The 22,771-nt window shown below is 33.5% G+C and overlaps 1 protein-coding gene across 3 annotated transcripts in view; it reads left to right on the top strand.

The window, feature by feature from the left end:
- SHOC2 (SHOC2, leucine rich repeat scaffold protein) overlaps nucleotides 1–22,771 on the top strand; it is a 67,644-nt gene that overhangs the window by 986 nt on the left and 43,887 nt on the right. The window contains exons 2-3 of one of the 3 annotated variants that reach the window (XM_025039196.1): nucleotides 4,544–4,617; nucleotides 16,949–17,898. In XM_025039196.1, the coding sequence (XP_024894964.1) occupies nucleotides 17,196–17,898 (703 nt within the window). In that variant the 5' untranslated portion in view covers nucleotides 4,544–4,617; nucleotides 16,949–17,195. Of the gene's footprint in view, nucleotides 1–4,543; nucleotides 4,618–14,822; nucleotides 14,959–16,948; nucleotides 17,899–22,771 lie in introns of those variants that run through there. The other 2 variants (XM_015596334.2, XM_006920859.3) reach the window with 2 other exon arrangements.

Raw genomic sequence — 22,771 nt, 5'->3', positions numbered from 1 at the left:
CGCCGCCGCCGCCGCCGCTTTCCTGGGTGCTGTCGCCAGGAGGGCTGGGCCCTGGGAGCCCGCTTTCGTGTGGAGCCCGGAGTCGAGCTCCAAGAGCAAGCCGGCCGGCTCTGACAGCGACCCGGGCCAGGCCTGCGGTGGCGGCGGGCGGCCGGGGCAGCGCCCGGTGGCGAGCCGGCGCGAGGGCGAGGGCCGGGGGCGTCTGGGGGGACGGTCTTGTTGCACTTGGCTCCTTGAGCCCTCTGGCCCGGGCTGCTGGGCGATCCGTGGGCGTCCGGGAGGGCGTGTAAATCGTTGGCGGGGTCCCTGGCGCAGTGGTCGTGGTACGGGGTGGGGTCTTTCCTCGCCCCTAAGCCCACCATGCCCTCCTCGTCTCCTCTCCCTTCCGTGAAGAGTGGTGAGTAGGTTTTGGGTGTGTTGCCTGGTGAAGCGAGTTGTAGACATCCAAGACTGCCCTGTTGGACATGCCTGATGGCATCCTATATCGCGGTAGCTTTTAGGAATAGAGGAAAAGTACTCTAACCCCCCGCCCCCCCCACCCCAGCTCTACGCTAGAGGCTTCAGGACAAAACGATTTTACTCCAGCCCCTCAGTATCCATTGTTTTGTACCATCCTCCTCCCCCGCCCCTTGCCTAGGTAAAAGAATAATGACTCCAGACCACTAATTGCCCTTCCCCCTTGAAATCAGCAGAGGGTTTGTGTTACTGTGTTAGTATGGATTTACAAACAGGTGAAATGAATACCGATTTGGGAGCTGGAAAGAAGATGCTTTTGTGTGTGTTTTTAAGCTTTCAGCCCTTACAGTTGCTGATTCGATTTTCTTGTCTGTTGCTTTGTAGCATGATGGGGGTGATGAGAATAAAAGAGGAAGCGATGTTTTGCAACCTACCCCAAGAAATGTTTTCTAAGTCTCTGGGGATGCTGAAGCAAAATTGGGTTGCAGATGTGGACTGTATAGTATTTGCCTCCATCATAACTATCAACAGTCTATATCTAAGCTTACACCTGTGCAGTTTTGTACACTTCTTAAATGTCAGCAGCTTCTAGTATCAACTCAGAGGGATTACTGTATCTAAAACTTAATACTTGTTATGTTTTTCAGAATCCTAGAGTACATTTGTGTAACCAAGTATTTTTGTATCTAAATGTAGCATCAACACTGAAAAAATTGTCTTAATTTTAAAGACCTCTGTTTATTAGCGTCCTAATCTCTGCCCTCACTCTTCTAAGTCATAGCCTTTAAAATGGTTTGTTACTTTGTATTTGAAGAGATTTAGCTATTGGGTACAATTAGTAACATTTGGTAAGCTTATATTTATAGTTTGAATATATCACGTGTTGAGGTTTTTCTGTGTGACAGTGACAAGAATTTTTAGGAATGAAGAATGTAAATGACCATTTCCTACATGCGGAACTTATCCTAAATCTGATCAATCTTTTATATACTTGTTTGGACATAAGGTACACTGTAAAACTTTAATTATGAACATACATTTGAAATATAGACTATGAACATGAATAAAAGCTTTGTGTAAGGTTTGTAACTTTCACATGGCTTAAATGTAATATAAAGCTAACAGGTACAACGAATTCCTTTTTTTTTCCAGTTTATTGGGAATTAATTGACATACATCACTATATAAGTTTAAAGTGTACAGCATGGTGGTTTAATTTGCAGATATTGTGAAATAATTACCATAATAGGTTCAGTTAATCTATCTTCGCATATAAATACAATAAAGAAAAAAAGGAAAAAAATTCTCTTTGTGATGAGAATTCTTAGGATTTACTCTGACAACTTTCCTATACATCATAAAGCAGTGTTAGCAATAGTCATCATGTACATTACATCCCTATTACTTATTGTGTGACTGGAAGTTTGTACCTTTTTATCACCTTCTTCTAATTCCCTGCCCCCAACTTCCCATCCTCCACCTCTGGTAACCACAAGTCTGATCTCTTTTTCTGTGAGGTTTTGTTTGTTTAGATTCCACATCTAAGTGAGATCTTACAGTATTTGTCTTTCTCTGTCTGACTTATTTCACTTAGCATAATGCCTTCAAGGCCCATCTGTGTTGTAGCAAATGATAGGATTTCCTCTTAAAACTATATTCTTGAAATGCCAGTATCGAGACATGACCTGGCCTATCTCTAAAGTTACTACTTTTTCCCAAGACGTTTTTTCAGTTTTTGAAGAAACTACATTTATGTCAGGTTGGCATTGTTTTCTGATTTCTCATAGTTACTATAATTTTAAAGTGCTTAAAATTTTCTCTTATTTTTATAAATTGTTATGAATTAAAGAGTCACATTGAGATACCTTAATAGCTTGCAGCAGGATTATTTTTTAGTTTTTGAACTGCCATATTTAGAAAGTCTATCAGAGCTGTGTTTTGATAATTGTAGCAAGTAAGAGCCACACACAACTTGTGAACTACAAACCTTTCAGAAATTTGAAACATCGCTCTTTTTGAAAAGAACAACAAAATTATAAATTCTTTTGTTAGACTTGCTGCAATTATGCCTTTAAAATATTACTGTTTCTTCAGTGTCTTGGGACAGGGCTTGTTCCATGTTCAGAGAGACAAAAACTGGAATTCTCTGTAGGATACTCCCAAAGATGGTTTCTGAATAACTGCGGGTATATTTTTTGCCTTGGCTTACCCATGCAGATTGTGGAGGAAGAGTGAATAAAATTGGAATTCTTGATTTTCCAGGCAGTTAAATTGCAGTCATATTTGTTTTGAAGATATGCTGGATTATCAATGTCTGTTGTGTAACTTAATATTTCTGTAGGACTTATGTTCTGTAAACAGTTTAATTTTCAGATTTTTTTCTAGTAAGCTGATATTTAAATATAAAAATAATCTGTTGTGTTTTTTAACTAAAAAATATACTCTAACCTGTATCTGCAGATACAAAGATGAATATTTTTTGGAGGTCGAAGGTTAAATTTAAATGAAAGAATATATCTTTAGAATTCAGTTTACTGTATCATTCATGTATCATTTATATATGAAAAAGCATAAAACCTATGCTTATAACAAAAAAGAATCCAAAAAGAAAACTAGACTCCTTTCCCCCCCAAAAAAACCGTAAAAGACAACAACCAAACAAATTGACCCATAAGTCCTTCATTGAGTTCTGAGGTTTATAACTTGGTCTTGCTGGAAGTGTTCTTGAACTAGTTTATAAAATATCAATTAGGAGAGAAAACTTAGATATAAAATGAACACTTTGACATTTCTCACTAGTAGACCTGTAGGAAATTGGTAAATATATTGTTATTGATTAGTTAGAAATTGGCTGCAGTTATCAGCAGACTGATACATTAAGTACTTTTATGTGGTACTTGAGAAATGAGTACTGCAAATATTAAATTGATTGCTAGTTTGTTTATTGTTACATTATGTACCTTATATATTATCCATTAGGCATATTATAATTTAAGGCTAAGTCTTCCATATATATATTTATACATATAAAATTTGTTATCTTGTTATACCTGTCTTCTGAATTTTGTCTGCTTGTTATACTGCATTAAAGTTATGCCCTAAAGATCTTTCTGGAAATATTTTCTCTGTTTATATAGTAGTTAAAGTTTTTTATTTTCCTATCTCTCTGTCCACACTTTTAAAATTCTGAAAAATATATACAATACAAGATGACCTGTGGTGTGCTTGAACTTGATATAGTGTTCTGAAATGTAATTGTCAATCAGTGTAGGTTGAAAGGAACACGCATAAGTCTAAGAGACTGGTTTGTGTTCTAAAATATGTAGTCACATTATTTTAAGGTAAACTGTGTTCATTCTGTCTTTGTTGGGTATTTCCTCCAGTTCAAAACCTTTTAGCAAATCGAAGTTCTAACACTTGAAAAGAATATTCTAATAACAAAAGGGCTTTTCAGCTTTTGAGATCTTGGTACATATGTGCTTTTTAAGAAAGTATGAAGTTCCCATTATAAAGATTTGAAAGAACTAATTAGATTTCACACCATATATCTCACTGCAACTTCTCTAAAGATCAGAACTGGTTGCAAAAAGTAGTACATACAAAAGGAAAGGGATCTTTTATCAGGAAGAATGAACTTATTGCTTGAAGCTAAAACATGATGAGACCTTTAAAGGGTATAGTTGGTCCCTATGTGAAATGAACCTGAAAGACGTATTTGGCATGTCTGTCTTCTCATGTCTACAGCAGTGTAAACACTCACAATTTAAGCACTTAATTTGCCCTCAAATACTATTTATTAATTCTACAATTTTAATTGTTTACAATTACAAAGGTAAATCTTTTTTTCTTTTAGTTTTTCTAATGCTTTGGAGATAAAGTGGGAATGACTGGTTTGACAATGATAATGTCTGAATTTGGAGTGAATTTCATCAGTTAAATTTGGGCTTTCTCAGTTTTTAGTTTTGTGTTGTACAACACTCCTTTCTGCTTTCAAGATTTTCAGTTTTGCAAAATTGTCTTTATGTTAACGTTTAAATTTTGTTCTGTAACTTTTTTACTAACTACAGTCTCATATCCATTGTCACAGACCTTCTGCTGAATGCCATTTATGTCCCAGAGTCTGGGTATGCCGAGATAAATATGCTATGTTTCCTGCTCTCAGTAAGTTCATTTTGTTGCATGAGCTGGACAAATCAGTAGTTAATTGTTTTAGTGTGACAAGTGGTTTGATAGCAGTACACTGGAGAACTCAGATGAATTAAGACTCAAAACTACATGTATAACCAGCATTACTTACTGGAGGATTGAGTCTGAACTAACTCTTGAGGAATAAGTAGGCTAGGTAGAGGTTAGAAAAAGCATAGATGTTAGAGATATTAAAGTCCATTTGGAGACTTGCAGGTGAATGGCAGTTTGGATTCCATGTATGACCTAATATTTTAGGTGATATAGTAGGCTTTTATTAAAGCTCATATTTTTAGAGATTGTTATTTCTTGTGTGCCTAATTTAATTTGGACCTGGAACCCATAGATCTGCATTAATGTTGGGGAGCTGCTCCAAATTATTCTTTAAAACTTAACAAAGTATATATTTCATTAATATTTTAGGTAAATACAAGAATGTATCAGCCTGATGTGAAATAATTCCCAGGCTTAAATAATGATAATGTGTTTCAAAATTGTATTTAGTATTTATGTTTATTTTTCTCAGCATTTATGCATCATGTTGAGAGTAACATTTATGATTTTCTTAGAACTCATGATAGGTTTTCTATCATACAGTCATTTAAAATTAACTCTTCTGAGAATATTAAAAACAACCTCTTTCCAAACTTATTTTAAAATGCTATTCTTTCTTTTAGGTAAGTCAGACTATATTATCAGCAGTTTTATCCTGGTAGAAGTCTTTGCATGTTACATAATTTAAAAGTTTTCTGAACTTGAATATTAAGTAATTTTTTATACAATATAATTTAATACTTTTTCAAGGGAACAGTGAGGCCTTCTTTGCCATCCCAAACTCCATTCCCCACAAAGTGTACAGTAGTGCCATAGTTTCCCATGTTAAAACATTCTCAATATTGCTTTTCTTTTTCTTTTGTTTTTTGGAAGGGTTTTGATCCTTCTAGTTATTTTCATTATAGAAAATACAGAAATTTCTTTAAAAATTTTTCACATTTTATCAATTACCTTATAAATGTTATAATATCTAATTTATCTCATGTTATTTATTAGGAAACTAAAACTTTCTGTTATAATCTCCTTGGATACAACCCCATGTACTCTTCACTTAGCTAACCTCCTGATCCCCCTTCAGCTTTCAATATCTCATCCTCTGGGAGACCTTCTTTGATCACTCCGTAGATTCTCCTGTTTAAAGGTCCCTTAGCACCTGTACTTCCTTTTTATACCACTCATCATTTTTGTAATGATGTGTTTAATTTTTTTTTTTTTGCTAGACTGTAAGCTTCATGACAAGCATTAAGTACGTTTGTCTTTACTGTTTCTCCAGTATACAATGTCTAGACTCTTAATAGAAAATTATTAAATTAATTGTCTAAGACTCCAAAACAACAGGCCACTAAAAAGGACAGAGAGATGTCATAGTGCTTTTGCTTTTAAACACATTTTCTCCTTTAGAACTCCTCGGACCTTAATGTAGCGTGTTTTTACTCCCTCATAATGTACAATTAAAAAAAAAGTTTGGTAACCATAGGTAAAAAGGACAGGGATACTCCTAGAGGCCATAAGAGAGTTGAAAATAAGAGCAGAGGGAAAACAAAAAGCAGCCACAAGACTTTTTAAAAATACCAGTTTAAGGCAACTTAATGTTGTGGTACACCTATTTAGAATCGGGACACCATTTGTTTTATATATAGAACAGTATAGCAATAATGAAGATGTTGAAGAAGAGAGTAGTTGCTGTTAGTAAATTTTGTTAAAGATGACACAAGACCATGTATTGTATTTTCTAAAATGATACAATTAAAAAATTTTGTATTTCTAAAATGATACAAAAAATTTTAATGTGTTATGCTTTTGTTATTGGAAAGATTTGTTTAATGAGGTGAAATATAGTAGGCACCATAAGTATTTATTGAGTAAAATTAAGTAGAAGCAAATAATGTTCTGACTGTACAGAATCAGTGCAGTATAATATTATGACCTTACAATTTGTAGAAGTAGATTTTATACCTGTCATGTGTTTCTTTGTTTACTTTTCTGTGAAATATGTAAAATTGAGTAACAACGTGTTTTTCTTCATCCTTGCTGAATGAAAACATACCTGTTGCAATGCTATGACAAAATGGCATATTTCTGCAACTCCTACTTTGTCTGTTAGAGAGAGTAAGCTTTATTCTCTTGGCATTTCCTGGTAACCTGGACTGGAAAAATTAGATTGGAGGTCATAATTACTTCTTTGCTAGACGTATGTGCTGTCTAACAGATTGAGTGACCTGAAATAAGTTATGTTTAAATCAATTTTGTTTTACATATCTTCTGGAATAAAATTTTGCTTTAGTTCTGGTTCAAATAAATGGCATTTTATCTTAATATTGTAATCTGTTGAATTTTATGAATATATAAGGATAGGTAGAAGAGCTAATTATTTGTTTTGTTGCTAAAACAAATATTAGTTTTTCTACCATGTATTAATTACAGTTTCAAAGTCAGAAATGAGGTGCTTACATACTAGGCAGCTTAAAATAGTAAGGTTTTATGATTTAATCTCAAAGACAGTTATTTCTGTACTTTGGAAGTAGTGATTTGAAATTCTTAATACTAGAAATATGGCCTAGTTTCAGAACACCCACTGAACAACTGTGGGAACTCAGCATGCTAAATGGCTTGTAGTGCTGCAGTATTTTTTAATTTTCCCCACCTCCTGTTATATAATAGCTTATAGTAGTACACTTAGAACATGAGTATCTGGGACAGGAACAAAGTTTATTGAAGCCCAAAAATATGTGAGACTGTGTCAGGCTATGCACTGGGCTCTAAGGACCTAAAGATGATCATATATAATTATGGTCAGTGAGTGAATGACATAAATCAGGTGGTAATGTTTTAGGATACAAATAAGGCATGAAAAACAAGAATTGTTTTAGGACTTGAGAAAAATGACTTTAAAAATAGAGTCACTTTTTTGGAAACAAAAAATTTTTAATTTCTATTAAAATTTAGTAAATTTTTATTTAACAACTGTGATATAAACATTTCCATGATGCTTGTATATATGGCTTAAAAACTTTAGTGGAGATAATTTTAAACATTTCCCCTAGAATATTGTGCAACCCAAACTTTGCAGCATTATGTCTGTCTATGAGAACCAGATACCGAAAGTGATTGGAAACTAACTGTAAAGAATGAAATCTACTAGTTTATATACATTGTTCAGGAAAGTATGGTTGTAAAGGTGTTTGATAAAACATACTTTTACCAGCTTATTTTGTTAATTAAAAAAAGGACTGAGTTGATCTGCACTAAGTAATATCTGCAAATGGATATTAAAGTTAAATGTTTCAGTTTAAAGATTTTTATGGTACAAAAAAAGGAAGCACTTAAAAAAATGTCAGCTATATAATTCTTGTAGGGTTAGCTCTGAGAGTAATGCCTTAATGCACGACTAATTATCCGCATACAAAAATGTAAAAAACTTATCTGGCCTTTTCTCAACTGGAACTGTTAGCCCTGACCTTTTCATATATATAGTAATAATCAATATAATAATAAGGGTCCTGTGTCAAGATCTTGAAGATTTTTGTTTCACCAAAGAAAGTTGAATTTTAATATAATTGGAGTTTTGCTATATTTTATTCATATTCTTTGGAAATTGATAATGCACAAATGGTAGATTCATGTGCTAAAAGTAAAAACAATTTGTTAATTTGTCCATTTCTTTCTAGACTTTACCATTATCCACTTTTTATAACTAACAATTTGATAATATTTGAGTTGCTTCTGAGAGTAATTAAAATTAAGTAAGTATTGCCAAATAATGTTTTTTTTCATTCTGGCACAATTTAAATAATACATCACTTGCTACTACCTACAAATTACTAAATGTTTTACACCTGTGATATAAGAAGTTTGACATCACAGCTTTTGTAAACTTTGTGGGAATCATATTTTGTGATTATAGTCATAAGGTAGTAGATAGTACATACTAGTTGGGAACTGATTGGGTTTAAAGTGTTAAATTACAAAAATAATAAAATGTCCTTTTATGTATATTAAAAAATATAAGCCTTTCTTTGAATAACTTCTGATAGGAGAAATTCTTTATTAAGTTAAATTGGACCTGGCTGCTCTGTAACTTTTGATCTTATATGGGAAAGACTTTTTGCTTTGGGATATTTAAATTTAATACAGAAATAAGTGAGATTACATTTTTCAAGCCCCAAGTGCATTATGTAAATCCTGTTTTAACAACTGTCAGGATAAGTAGATAAATAAAATAATTAGTTGAGCATATGGTCTTCATCTAAATAGTCTCAAAATGGACTATATAAATGTGAGAAAGGTTATTTGTTTTATAATCATGGCAGCTTTCTAAATACTGATTCTTAAATGTGAGATACCTACCTTGAGACCACACACTCCTCTAATCTTGTTATGTATATAGTACATTTATTTTTGTTTATATTTTTTCTGACAGTTTCTGATAAATAGTTTATAGAGTGAGTAATGGAAAGGATTTATAATCAGATAAAACCTAGTGAAGGAATGTGTGGGTTTATACACAAAAACACAGCGGTTAAATGTAATTACTTTAATTTTTGGATTAAAAGTCCTGAAAATCATTTTTTTAAGTCGAAAATACTTTATTGAACGCTTTAGTCATCTTAGCGCGATTAACCTAAGATAGAAATTACATTTGCTGTCTTTTGCTTTATACTGATAATTAAGTAACCAACTTTTTGATTTATTGCAAATTTGCCCATGGTAAATGAAGAGTAAAGTGTATTTTGGAAATACTTAGGTGGTGTGTGAAATGTTTCAAGTTCCTTGGCAAGAAAGGCAGTTTGAGCAATATTTAGAAGTAAATCTTTTTTGGAGAGTGTGTGTGGCATAAGAGCATTTCAGATGATGTTTGGTCAGTTTATTTGATGTTTACTATTATATCTTAAGTTATATCGAGGCATTTAAGTCTCCCCTACCCCACCCCTGCCTTTTCTTTTGAGAATTCACTGGAGAGTCTTGTAATTTATACATATGGTGAGTTGAAGTGTTGTACAAGAGAGCTGTAATCTCAGTTATGGCTTATATTGTGGGTTGGGTAAACAGGAATTTTTAGTTCTTTGCTCAAAATTTTTGTTTGCCCAGAATCAAAATTACAAAGTAAGTCTTATGCTTTCTCATAAGAAGGAACACAGATTTCCTGAAAAACTCTCATGTATTTGCTACTACATAAATTCAATTAGCTCTTTCTTTCTCCATGTCAGTCCAAACTATTTCATCTTGCCTCCTCACCAAAGGGAAAAAAAGTCGAGTGAGTGAATTTGAAGGTACTGTGAGTTATATACTCTTGACATAGTTCACAAACAGCTATTTCTTTAGCTTCCATGAAAACTACTCTTACCTCAGGTTACTCATGCTGCTAAGGATGTGTTTTTTATTTCTCTCTGAACAGTGACTTTCCCTTGAGCATGTTAATTTGGGGTGCGTTCCTGATCCTGGGTCTTCATATTCATATCAAATTTGAGTGATTTAGAGTTAATTTTAAGTGAAATATAGGAAAACTATGCATGAGATAAGGCTTATTGTTCAACTGTCTTCAACAAGTGTTTATTGAGTACTTACTGTGTGCTTAATTAAAAGTCCATAATATCTTTTAAGTTGTAGAGCAGTTTATAGAGTAAAAATCGCTTCTTTATAAGGAGCCTGCTGTCTAGTAAGGTAGGTAAAACCAAGTTAAATATTTATAATTCTTTCAATAAATGTAACTGCTGTGTGTGCTAGGCGTTATTTCTGAGTACTAGGATACAACAGGATACAACTGAAAAAGAAGGGTTCCTATTTTCCTATTACTTTAAATGAGGGAATCAGACAGCTAATCTGACAAGTGTAATACAGTGTGATACATATTCTGATAGGGGAAGTTTTAAGTGGGAGCATGGAGGAGGGGGTATTCAGAAAGGCTTTTGAGTAATCAGGAAAGGCTTCTCAGACTTCTGAGCTGAGAACTGAAAAGTACATGGGAGTTAGCTCAATGAAGAACTGTAAACTTGTGTTTCTGGCAGAAGGAAATAGCTTCTCCAAAGTCCTAGGGTCAAGAAATAGCACAACCTGCTGTGGGATCAGACCAGAGAGTGCTAGTTGGTTAACATCAGAGTTGTAGCAGAAGTAAGCAGGGGCCAGATCTTGAAAGGCTTGGTAATTACTGCTAGGAATTTTGGGTTTTATCCTGAGGGCTATGTTTGTGGGAGTCATCCACTCTCCCCACCAAGTGTTTTAAGTTGGACAGTAACCCGATTAAATTTGAATATTCGAAAGATCACTCTAATTAGTGTAGTGATTAGGTTAGGAGCAGGATGGGGGAGTGGATGTTATAAGTCCAGTTACAAAACTATTAGAGGAGGGAATTCAGTGTACCCTGGGGCAGGGGAGTGCCAATGAGAATGAAGAGAAGTTGAAGAATCAGGAGAGATTTGGGGAGAAGAATGAATGGGATTTGGTGAAATCTGTGTTCTTTTTTAGGTACTGAGTTGAAGGAGAGAGGAGTCAGGATGACTTCAGGATTCCTGACCCCCTCCTACCCTCTTAGTTGATTTCTCCTTAGCTGTTAACTCTTTTAAGAAGCCTTTACTGATTCTCCCAACCTCCAAGGCTGCTTTAAGTGCTGCCTTTTTGTGCTTCAGCAGCTCTTACCACACTGTATTCTTGCCTTTTCTACTTGTTTGTAAGCTTACAGGCAAGAACTGTGCCTTGTTATCATTCCATACTTAGCATCTTGAACAGTGTATAACACTAAGTATGTATTAAATAAACGTTGACTGAATGAAAATATAGTTTTTATGTTTATAAAAATTTAAATATTTTAATTGGAGAAAAAACTGGTTTTCTGAACTGCCAATATCCAAAATCTTGGTTTATAACTTAGTGAATCATATCACTCCATGCATTTTTGAATATCTCTTGTGAAAACAGTGTGTATTATAATTCACATCTGAAGTGCTGGATATATTTAGTTCTTCGTGGGCTATCATGGACTGATATTTTTTTTGCAGTCCACACAGTTTATTCAGCAATATGACAAGAGAGAACTTCCATCACAATAGACATAACATCATGGACTGATTTAAATGGGTTTTGATATTATGTTGACCTCTTGTATTATACATTCAGGTTTTCTTTATAAATATTTAATTACTTTTATCCTTTCTCAGTTTAAAAGTCATCATAACCAAGCTATCACTGTTAGAATTTTTTTCTGTTTCAAAATGAAAATGGCTTTCCTCCCTCCTTGATTATGAAAGGAGTGAATACTTATTGTATACATTTTAAAAATAATACAGAGATAAAAGTCAACCATTCTAAAACCAAAAGATAAACATTGCTATCATTTGATGGGTATTCTTCTAGACTTTTAATATTTTATATATATAGTTATGAATGGTATGATTAAGTTACAAGAAAAACCATCAGCAGAGGAAATATTTGTGACATATATTAATATCCTTAAAATACACAGAAGGTATTAATATCTTTAATATGAAGAATCTGGATAAACTAGTATATAACCAAATTTGGGAAATCTTGTATATTATATTCACAGAGTACTCCATTATATTAAAAGCACTGATAATTTCTGCTGTAAAGATGCAATATAATTTTGTTTGAAATACACCTTATCTTAAATGTATTTGACCATGGAACTAGATGTTGTAGAAATAGATTTTGGGAAATGCTGAGAATGTATTACTGAACATTTTCAGATTAACGTTTGTTAGGATACCCTAAAACATGTGTTTCCATGATAGTCACAATTACCTGTAACCATGGGGACCCAATAAACTTTTTAATATGCATAAATGGTAACTGTTGTCCTAGTATGTAGATATACTCAGAATATAATTAGTTATGGTAATATCTTTTCTATAATCTGAAGGGTTTGTGTTTTGACCCGGATAGTTTATTAGAATTGATCTTCCAGTCTGAAAGTAATTTTTGAGTTCCTACTATGTGTTGGAACACCCAAAATTGGTCTTTGAAACTACTTTCTGTTAAGATTTAGCGGGAGTTTTAGAGCTTGAAGGTAACCATGAGACCATGTAGCCCTCAAACCTGTTTTTTAGATTAAAAAAGACAGGTTTAGAAATAGCATTTGCTGAAGGTTACATTATAATTTATCAAGGGATTTGGAACCCAGATCTACAACTCCAGGTCTTTTAGTCTTTTTTTTTTTTTAAAACTGTATTTTCTTTTCTGTATATTACTTTTAATCACTTCCTTTTGAGATAAAAATAACTAGGTAACAGCGCTATATAACATGAGAATTGAAGGTAGAGACTGAGTTAGACTTAAGAGGGTCAAATTTAAAATAGATGGAACTCTCCAAGTAAGTCTCTGGACATCCAGTATCCCCCGCCCCCACTAATCTGAATTATTCTTTCTCCTAAGCAAGAGAAAAATAGTTTTAAAATATGCATGTACTCTTAATATTACTACTAAGGAATAATCAGTGCTGGTTTTTAAAAATAGGTGTGTGGACCAAGGATGTATGAGTCAGGCTCTTTTCTAAATTGAGTTGCATCATCACTTCCCTGTTGGTCAGCTATGGAAACATTTATGTATATATATTCTACTCTTAATGGAAGAGTGGACCTAAATGACTGTAGAATTAAACTCTATGGTGCTGAATTTAAACCAGTTTATAAAATATATTCTTTTTATCATACTTTCGGAAAGATACCACTCAGTAAAAATAATTGAACTTAAGGTTATGTGGATTATGCATTGAGACATATAATAATATGTTATTGGAAGAAATTTCTCTTTTAAATGCCAGAATGATCAGTAAACAACTAGTATGAACTATAGGATTAGCTCTTAGATGGGGAGGGGGATAATTTTTTTAAGATATTTAAGATTTTCTTTAGCATTTTATTGGCTCTTTTTAGCCAGTGTTTCCTCCGGCTATGGAAAGCAGTCCTGCCTTTCCAAATCTTGTTCTGTCACAAAATTTCCATGCTTTATGGGTCTAATCCTGATTACTGACCTGATTTTTTATATCTACTATATTCTGAAATCGTATAGTGGTTCAGCTGGGTTTGGAGTCAGAACTGTGTTAATCCTGTGATTTTGCCAGTTCTGGTCGTGTGTTCTTTGACAAGTCATTTGATTCCTTTTGAGCCTCAGTTTCATTATCTGTAAATGGGGATTAATCTGCCTCAGAATTATTGCAAGGACTTAATGAGATAACAGCTAAAAGCACTTAGCACAGTGCCTGTTGTGTACTAAGTACTCAAATATCTGCTGTTACTAGTTGGTGGTGATGTGAGATTCATACCATGTTACTGGGCAAATAATTTGACTTCCATAAATCTTGGTTAACTCATCTGTTAATGGGAATAACACTACTTGGGGTGCCCACTTCACAGGGTTATTTTGGAAATCAAATGTAATCATGTGATAGAATATAACCTCTCAACCTGAACTGAGGTAACAAGTCTTACACCATTAGGATTGGACAGGTAAAAGAAAGAGTGGAGGTTCGTCTTTGGGAAAAGATTTAGCTGAGGGCTTCAAGACAAATCTGTCTTTCTTCAGTACCGGCAGCCTGAGGCCCATGAAGACACATAACTTCCTTTCCAGGTCATTCAGGCCCAGAATGCATATCTATTTCATAATCATGTCCTCCATGCAGTGCTTATAAGGTTCTAGATGAACAATCTATGGCAGAGTCCAAACCCTTTTAGCTCACAATACATCGCCCTTTATGATTTGATCTCAACCTCCATTTCTTTACCTTATTCCCTGCCATTTCCTCTCCCTATCTCTCTTATCACCTATAATTCCCATGTCTTTTCAGAGAAAGGAGTGAAGATTTAAACAGTTTGGGATTATATTCTTTCTGTTTCTTCTGGGCTCTCACAAAGATGTGTAACTCTCACATACGTTTATGTTTTTATTCAAACAGAGAATAGCCAAATTAATCATATTATGAAGAGGCCACATTTTCTGAAAGGATTTTCTGGATTGTATGCCCACCAGCTGACTTTAAGAGTGGTGTCCATTTCTTTGTATCCTCACCAACACTATTCTTTTTTGTATTTTCATCAATTTGATAGATATAATTTGATTTCTTAGTGTATTTTAAAATATTCTTCTAATGACTAGTGAAGACACCTTTCTAGATCTTTCAGATAGCCAGAGGAGGAACCCAAAGTTCACTTGAGCATTTGCTTCAAAATGGAAACATGACTTTGGACTCTGAGTCAACTTACCAAACATTGGCTTAGCATACGACCTTACCTTGGGTTTACCCTTAACTATAGGGTAAGCTTATCTTAAACTTGATGTTTCTCAATCCATTATGTATGTCTAATCTTTATTTTTTATTGTGCACAAATGACATATATTTTTGTATGTTTTAAAACTATAAATTGAACTTTTTATATCATTCTGCAACTTATGTTTCTGTTTTTGTTGTTCACTATGGTTTCTGAGTTTTGTCCATGTTACTTCCTATAGGTGTAGTGATATTTACACTGTGTAATGTGACCTGGCCACAGAGGCTCCTTTTGTAAGTGTATAGAAGTTTCTGTAAAAATACCTAGAAGTAGAATTGATGGATCTAATGTGTGGAAATGAGTATTTTCAAATTAATCAGATTTTTGCCATATTGCTTTCCAAAGTATTTTTAATACTTGATACTTTTACCGGCAGAGTGTGTTTCTTCAGCTCCATATTCTCTAACAACAGTTGGTTTTATCAGAGACTTTTATACGTGCTAACCTGATGGCAGTACTGTCTCTTTATATTTCCCTAATTACTAGTGATATTGAATAGTTTTGAAACAATACTTATTGGGCATTTAAGTATTTCCTTCTGCGAATTGCCTGCCCACTTTTTAGCACCGTATTTGTCTTCATGGATGCCCTCTTTACCTTACTTGTATTCTTAACTGTCCATGTCATGCCACTTAACCACCCAGCCCTCCATGTAGACATCTTTCTCACTGACCCCTCGTAGATTCCAGTATCCCACACTGGTCCGTCACTATCTGTGGATGTTCTTCTCAGCCCATTCAGGGTCTGATTCTCCATATTGAGCCATCCCCTTGTGAGAACACCATCCCCACCTCACTTGGCCTCTGGTACCTCTTGTAAGTTGCCAACATATGTTGATGGCCACTTTGTCCTTCTTGGGCTCTCATATCCCCCCAATGAGCTGCCCCTTTATGGGATTATCTTTCTCATCTCACCCAGGCTCAGAAATCTCTGATGGGGTAGGTCTTCTGTACTCATAACTTCTTTAGTCTGCCTGGGCTCTGACTTTCTGCTGTGGGACGTTTCGACTTTTCACCTTGTGCTCTCACTGGGGTGGATGCCCACCTTGTTCTGCAATACTCAGTTGCTTTAGTACTGACATGTTCAGGGTGGGGAATGGGTGTGTTTAATTTTTTGACACTCAAAAATGTTATTACAATTTTATTTAATAAAAATACAGATCCTAATAGGAAAAAAATGAGTATATATGAAGGACAAAAATATATTGCTTTTGTGAAAGTTAATAAAAATTTGAGATGTGTAAACTTACCCACATCTACCTGTGTTAGAATCACCTGGAGTGTTTATTTAAGTGTACATTTTTAATACCCTTTTTCCTGAACTATTTGCTGTTCTCCACACATCTATTTTTCACTTTGCTCATTTTGTTCTTTCAACAGACTGTTCTCCATTCTGTCATCATCACCTTTGAAATCCTTTCTGTTACTTAAAGCTATCTGGTAATTAGTCGCAGATAGAGCAGTTTCAGGAATGTAAGCAGTGGAATCTACCTACATTGGAATCTCAGCTCTGTCACTTTTTCAGGATCACGAAACTAGTTACTTAAAAATATTTTTGTGCTTCAATGTCCCTATTTATAAAATGGAGATAACAGTTTATCTCATAGAGCTGTTAAATGCATTAAATGAGTTAATATTTATAAATTCCTTATAATAGGGCTCGTTTGTACATAGAGAATACTCAATAATCAGCTGCAGTTGTGACTTCTCCCCCTTTTCAGCTGTTAACAAAGTTTTTTACTATAGCAACTTGTATTTTTATCATCTTTCTGTTAGGTTGTAAATACTTTGAAGATAGGGCCCACCTTATTAATTTAGTTTTTCAATGAATTTTGCATAATAGGTGTTCAATAAATACTATATCATATATAGTATTTGAAAATGGCAAATTTATCAGTATGATTGTTTTTCAGAGTCCATTTGCTTAAAATAAATTATAGTCTAAACTATTAATACTCTCTCTGTATTATATTTCAGGAATTCTGATGAATCAGTGATTGACCGGCACCATTTTACCAGTTGGAATGAGTTATCAGAAATGGGCATAGTGCTTTTAGATCCACCATGTAACAGGTGGCTGTTACTCCACGGTGATTACTTCTTCAAGCCAACACCTTTTTTGATTCTGTAGTGTCTCAGTCTTTTCATCTTTGAATTTCAGTTTTTGTTGTTGGCAAATAAAATAAAAGGATTTCATGTAGTTTTTGCCTAAGCGTGAGTCACCATGAGTAGTAGTTTAGGAAAAGAAAAAGACTCTAAAGAGAAAGATCCCAAAGTACCATCAGCCAAGGAAAGAGAAAAGGAGGCAAAAGCCTCTGGAGGTTTTGGGAAAGAGAGCAAAGAAAAAGAACCTAAGACCAAAGGGAAAGATGCCAAAGATGGAAAGAAGGACTCCAGTGCTGCCCAACCAGGGGTGGCTTTTTCTGTTGACAATACTATCAAACGGCCAAATCCAGCACCTGGGACTAGAAAAAAATCTAGCAATGCAGAGGTGATTAAAGAGCTCAACAAATGTCGAGAAGAGAATTCAATGCGTTTGGACTTATCCAAGAGGTCTATACACATATTGCCATCATCAATCAAAGAGTTGACTCAATTAACAGAACTTTATTTATATAGCAACAAATTGCAGTCCCTCCCAGCAGAAGTGGGCTGTCTAGTAAATCTTATGACACTGGCTCTTAGTGAAAATTCACTTACCAGTTTGCCTGACTCCCTTGATAACTTGAAGAAGCTGCGGATGCTTGATTTACGGCATAATAAACTGAGAGAAATTCCTTCAGTGGTATATAGGCTAGATTCTCTTACCACTCTTTACCTTCGCTTTAATCGTATAACTACTGTGGAAAAAGACATCAAAAACCTGTCAAAACTCAGCATGCTTAGCATTCGAGAGAACAAAATCAAACAACTACCTGCTGAAATTGGTAAGAGGCCTTGGTTTACTATTATTTGTAGTATTTGTTATGCTAAATAATTTAGTTGAGTGCTTTTCCTTGTTAGAAAATACTTGATGATTGCCTAAATTTCATCTTCTTTATGATTTACTTTATTCAGTGTTAGCAATTTTAATAGTACAGGGTTTGAGATATTTTATAGACTTAAGAAAGTAAGATAGAATATAGATGTGATTATGCTTTTTTCATACAGACCTAATCTGCTTTTTTTTCCATTGAAGAAAAGTGAATTTGAAGAAGAAAAAAGATGTTTGCCAGTTTTTAAATTGTTGCCACCTATTTTTAAAGTGTTTACACACATAATTTTATTACGTGCATTAAGGCTACATTTTTCCATTCTCTGACTTTCTTTTCTTTACCTGAAAAATGTTTGTATTGATTCACATCATTGTTCTACCTAAGTTACTACAAAAAAACTGCCATATTAGAGTCTTTTGAAAAAGCAGTGTCGTGAAAATTGAATAATTTTTTTTTTGTTTTGGAAGTACTCACATGTTCTTCAAAAACAATCCAAGTATACAGAAAAGTAGAATACAGTAAATGCTGTTAGCATCTTGGTAGATTTCACTCCAGTTTTTGTTATAAAGCTAAATCGTAATGAAACAATGGAATATTTTTAAAAGAATGGTAGTAGGATAAAAAATAGGAAATATACATGTGTAAACAAGTCAGTAAAAAGAAAATCATTGTTTTAATATTTTTAATTATGGAAAATTTTAGAAATATTTGGAATATAGTAAGCCACTGACATCAATTTTGGGAAATTGACACAGGTATTGTCTGTGGGCCTTTTTGTAAGATTTTAAAAAATCGACATAAATTTTGATTATGCAACATTTTAAGGAAAGTTTTTCTTTTATGAAATACAAATTTATTCTGAATAAAACAGGTGAATTAAAATGTATTGTTGCTTCGAGCATTGGTCTTATAGAGGGTGATAAAGGAAACTTTCTGTTTTTAGGCTCTACCACATTGTAGAGAGAGAATCTGTCAGTATTTTTTAAATTTTATCTAGCTTTGAAAAATATGCAGTTTAAATTTTACATTATGGTGTTCTACTACATTTAACTCTAACCAGACACTTAAAATCTTAGTTTAATTTTGGTTTAATTTAAATATACTTAGAAAATCCATGATAGATTTTCTCAAGCAGTTCACTGAACTTACAGAATATGACTCATTCATGAGATATTAAAATATTCCCAGGAATTTGAAAGGAAATGCTCCTTTCCATGTCTTCAGATAGGGATGTGGTTGTTGAAAGACTTTATATTTCATACCAGATTCAGTCAAAATTTGACCTGTATGTATGGCTCGTTGTGGAATAGAATTAATTATAGGCTGCTGGAGAAAGAAGTGCTGACTTTTTATATAGAAATAAAAAATGTTATTTTGTCTTGTTGTTTTGTGTATGTATTGTACTAGGCTTTAGTTCATAAGAAGTCTCTCTCTAAGGATTTTTTTTTTCCCCTTTAGAGATGTTATCAGATTATCTGGGAATTAAGAGCACATATTTCTTAAGCAAGAAATTATTTCATAGGATTTTAAATTTACTTTGGTTGTTCTTGAGCATATAAGATACCTAAGCATTTTTACTATAAAATGAATATATTTTTTAAAATTGGCAAATTTTATTTAAATGGTTGATATTCATGGCTGCCTACTTTTTGACCTTTATTCCTAAATTCGTAATTTTAAAGATAACCATAGAATTTGTTTTTAATGAGCATCTTCCCACCATTAGTGACATTATTAAAGTTTGGTAATTTCTGTATTTCTGTAAAATACTAATGTAAATGTTATTTATTTTATTCCAAGCAGGGCATCAAGTAAAAAACAAACTGCTTTTAAATATAAAACTTAATATTTTTTAAGGAGTTAAGATTTGTAAGGTTTAATAGATGCATGGATTTGGGGCAAACATTGCAAAAGTGTATTATTGTTTACTTAGAGGGAACAAGAAAATAAAGGTCCAGTAAAAATAACATAATCGTAATAATAGAATAGCTGTTGTTTGAACACACCGTGTCACATACCATACACTGTTCTTACATGTATACTTTGCGTATATTATCTCATTAAATTCTTAAAGTAACCCAGTGAAATAGGTTCTTCTCCCCCATTGTGCTGAAGAAGGAACTGAAAACATGGAGAGGTTAGATAATTTACTGATGAGGATGCAGCTAGAAAATTAGTTGGCAGAATCAGAATTTGAATCTAGGTCTTGTTGTACTGTTCCCCACTGGTCTAGAAAAGTGGGTCCCACTCCCATAGGTTATGAGTTAGTAGTCTGGCAGGTCCAGGGGTTCTGCACTTTTAAAGAATAGGCTGGGTTATTCTATGTATAGCTGCAGTTGAAAACCATTGTATTAGATTTTTTTGGAAGGGGAGAGGATGTTAACAGCTTAATTAAGACATAACTCATATACCATACAATTCATGCTTTTAAAGTATACAATTCAGTGGTTTTTAGCATGTTCACAGAGTTGTGCCACCATCACAAACAATTTTAGAACATTTTTTATCACTCTAAAAAGAAACTCTGTACCCTTTAACAGTCACCCAACTCCTATTTTCTCCCAATCCTTTAGTGCTGGGCAAACACTAATCTACTTTCTGTTTCTATAGATTTTCCTATTCTGGACATTACACATAAATGAAATCATACAAAATGTGGTCTCGGTGATTGGCTTCTTTCATTTAACATGTTTTCAGAATTCTTCCAGGTCGTAGCATGTATCAGTACTTCATTTCTTTTTATTGCTGAATATATTCCATTGTGTGAATATATCACATTTTGTTTATCCATTCATAGGTTTTGTTGAACATTTGGGTTATTTCCACTTTCTGGCTATTATCAATAAAATTACTATGAACATTTTTGTACAAATTTTTGCATGGACATTTGTTTTCATTTCTCATGGGTATGTACCTAGAAGTGGAATTACTGAGTCATGTGGCAACTCTGTGTTTAACATTTTGAGGAACTACTAGATTGTTTTTCTAAGTGGCTGAACCATTTAACATTTCTACTAGCAGTGTATGAGAGTTCCACTTTCTCTACATCCTCAACATCCTTGTTATTATCTTTTTATTATAGCCATTCCATGAGTGTGAAGTGGTATTTTATTGTGGTTTTGATTTGCAGTTCTCTGATGACTATAGATTTGTTCTTAAATCTTGAGAGCTATCTCTTATTACAAAAGAAAGACAGAAATAGTTATTTTCTGTAGTGCAGATCTTTGTTGCTTTTAAAATAAAATCCCTAAAACCCTTAGCTCCTTTGAGAATGTTTACAAAATAAGACCCAGGCAGAAAGATCAAGTAAACTGGCAATTTGACATTTTTAAAGTGTTAACCACCTGTAATATAATTTGACTTACTGCTGAAACCTGTAAGAGAATTTACAGTCCAAAATATGTACAAATTATCATTTTTGTTCATCTTCCACTTGTACATACTAGATCCACGTTATTGTAGATGTATATTAGATTTATGTTATGCATATTAAATGCTTATTCTGTTTTATGAGTATATCATTTTTAATTATGCCTTTCAATTTGTGTTCAGTATATTTGAAGAATGTAAGAAATTAGAAGTTTTTGATATATAGTCTATTTAGTTTAATATATTTGGAATTTAACTATTACACAAGGTCGTGCTATGCTGCTGCCTTTATAGGGAAGTTATATTATAATCAACATCTATCTGTTTAAGCATTAATGGCATCTTTATTAATGCCATGTGATTTGATACCAGTGATATATTCATGTGGGTGAAAACAGTAAAAAGATACTGAACAGACAGTAGATGTGAGTATGTGAAGAGCCAGAGGCAATATATGAGAGAGTAGCCCAGAAAACTCTGCATTTGGTAATGTTCATTTACTTTTCTTCTTTTGTATAAGGCATGTCTTTTTGTGTTAAGTAGATGATGGAAACCTTAGTTATTGCTTTCTTTTATAGATCAGTGTTCATTCATTCTGCCCATACCACCTTTCACGATTTGTAATCTTGAAAGAGACTTCACTGTACACCAAGAGAGTCACGAAATCATGTTTTCAGAGGGAAAACAGGAAATAACCACTCCCTCCCCACCAAACTGGTCCTTTTGAGTTTCATATTAGAGACATGCTTTTGTAAATATTTTTTTGCCTGGGTGGATTAGAGTAAAGGCCATCAGGTAGTCAGTTTGAATAATTAATCAATTTAGTTTGGGAAACGCTGGACAATGAAGTTTTAAAGAATTTTATTCTTCTAGGAAGGAAATGATTACTCTTTGAAACCAGAAATAAACTCCATCTTTGTCTCTTACTAATATTCCTACAATTTATTTTCCTTCATTGAATTATGGCCTGATTTAGGATTTTTCTTTAAGACTTTCTCTTTATTCTTTACAAAACAGCTAAGTTAGAGGGATTTAAAAAAAATCTATTCTTCCTACATTGTATGAACAACAAAATGCTACATTTGTATAGTATACAATTTCATGTGAATTTGCCATAATAACCCTTTTTGCTTAGGAGAATGGTCTGACATGTTAAAGTATGCTTTTTGAGACTCCAGATCATTTTTACTAATTTAAAAAATAACTCACTGTATTCAGATAAATGAAAAAGTAGAATCAACAAATTTTTTAACCCATTTGACTCGGTAATGTTTATTGAAATAAAAAATTGATTTTCTACGATACTGCAGTATAGCAGTATTACATTTTATAAGTCAAATTGTATAGAATCAGTATATAATAACTATATATAATCAATAGCTATATAAAAATACAAAGAACAGAGTATTTTTTTTTAATTTGAAGAGTCTTAGAGATTTTAACTCTCAATTATGTA

This window comes from Pteropus alecto, unplaced genomic scaffold (assembly GCF_000325575.1).
Source record: "Pteropus alecto unplaced genomic scaffold, ASM32557v1 scaffold177, whole genome shotgun sequence".
Lineage (NCBI taxonomy): Eukaryota > Metazoa > Chordata > Mammalia > Chiroptera > Pteropodidae > Pteropus > Pteropus alecto.
This window is presented reverse-complemented; position numbering and strand designations above follow the sequence as displayed.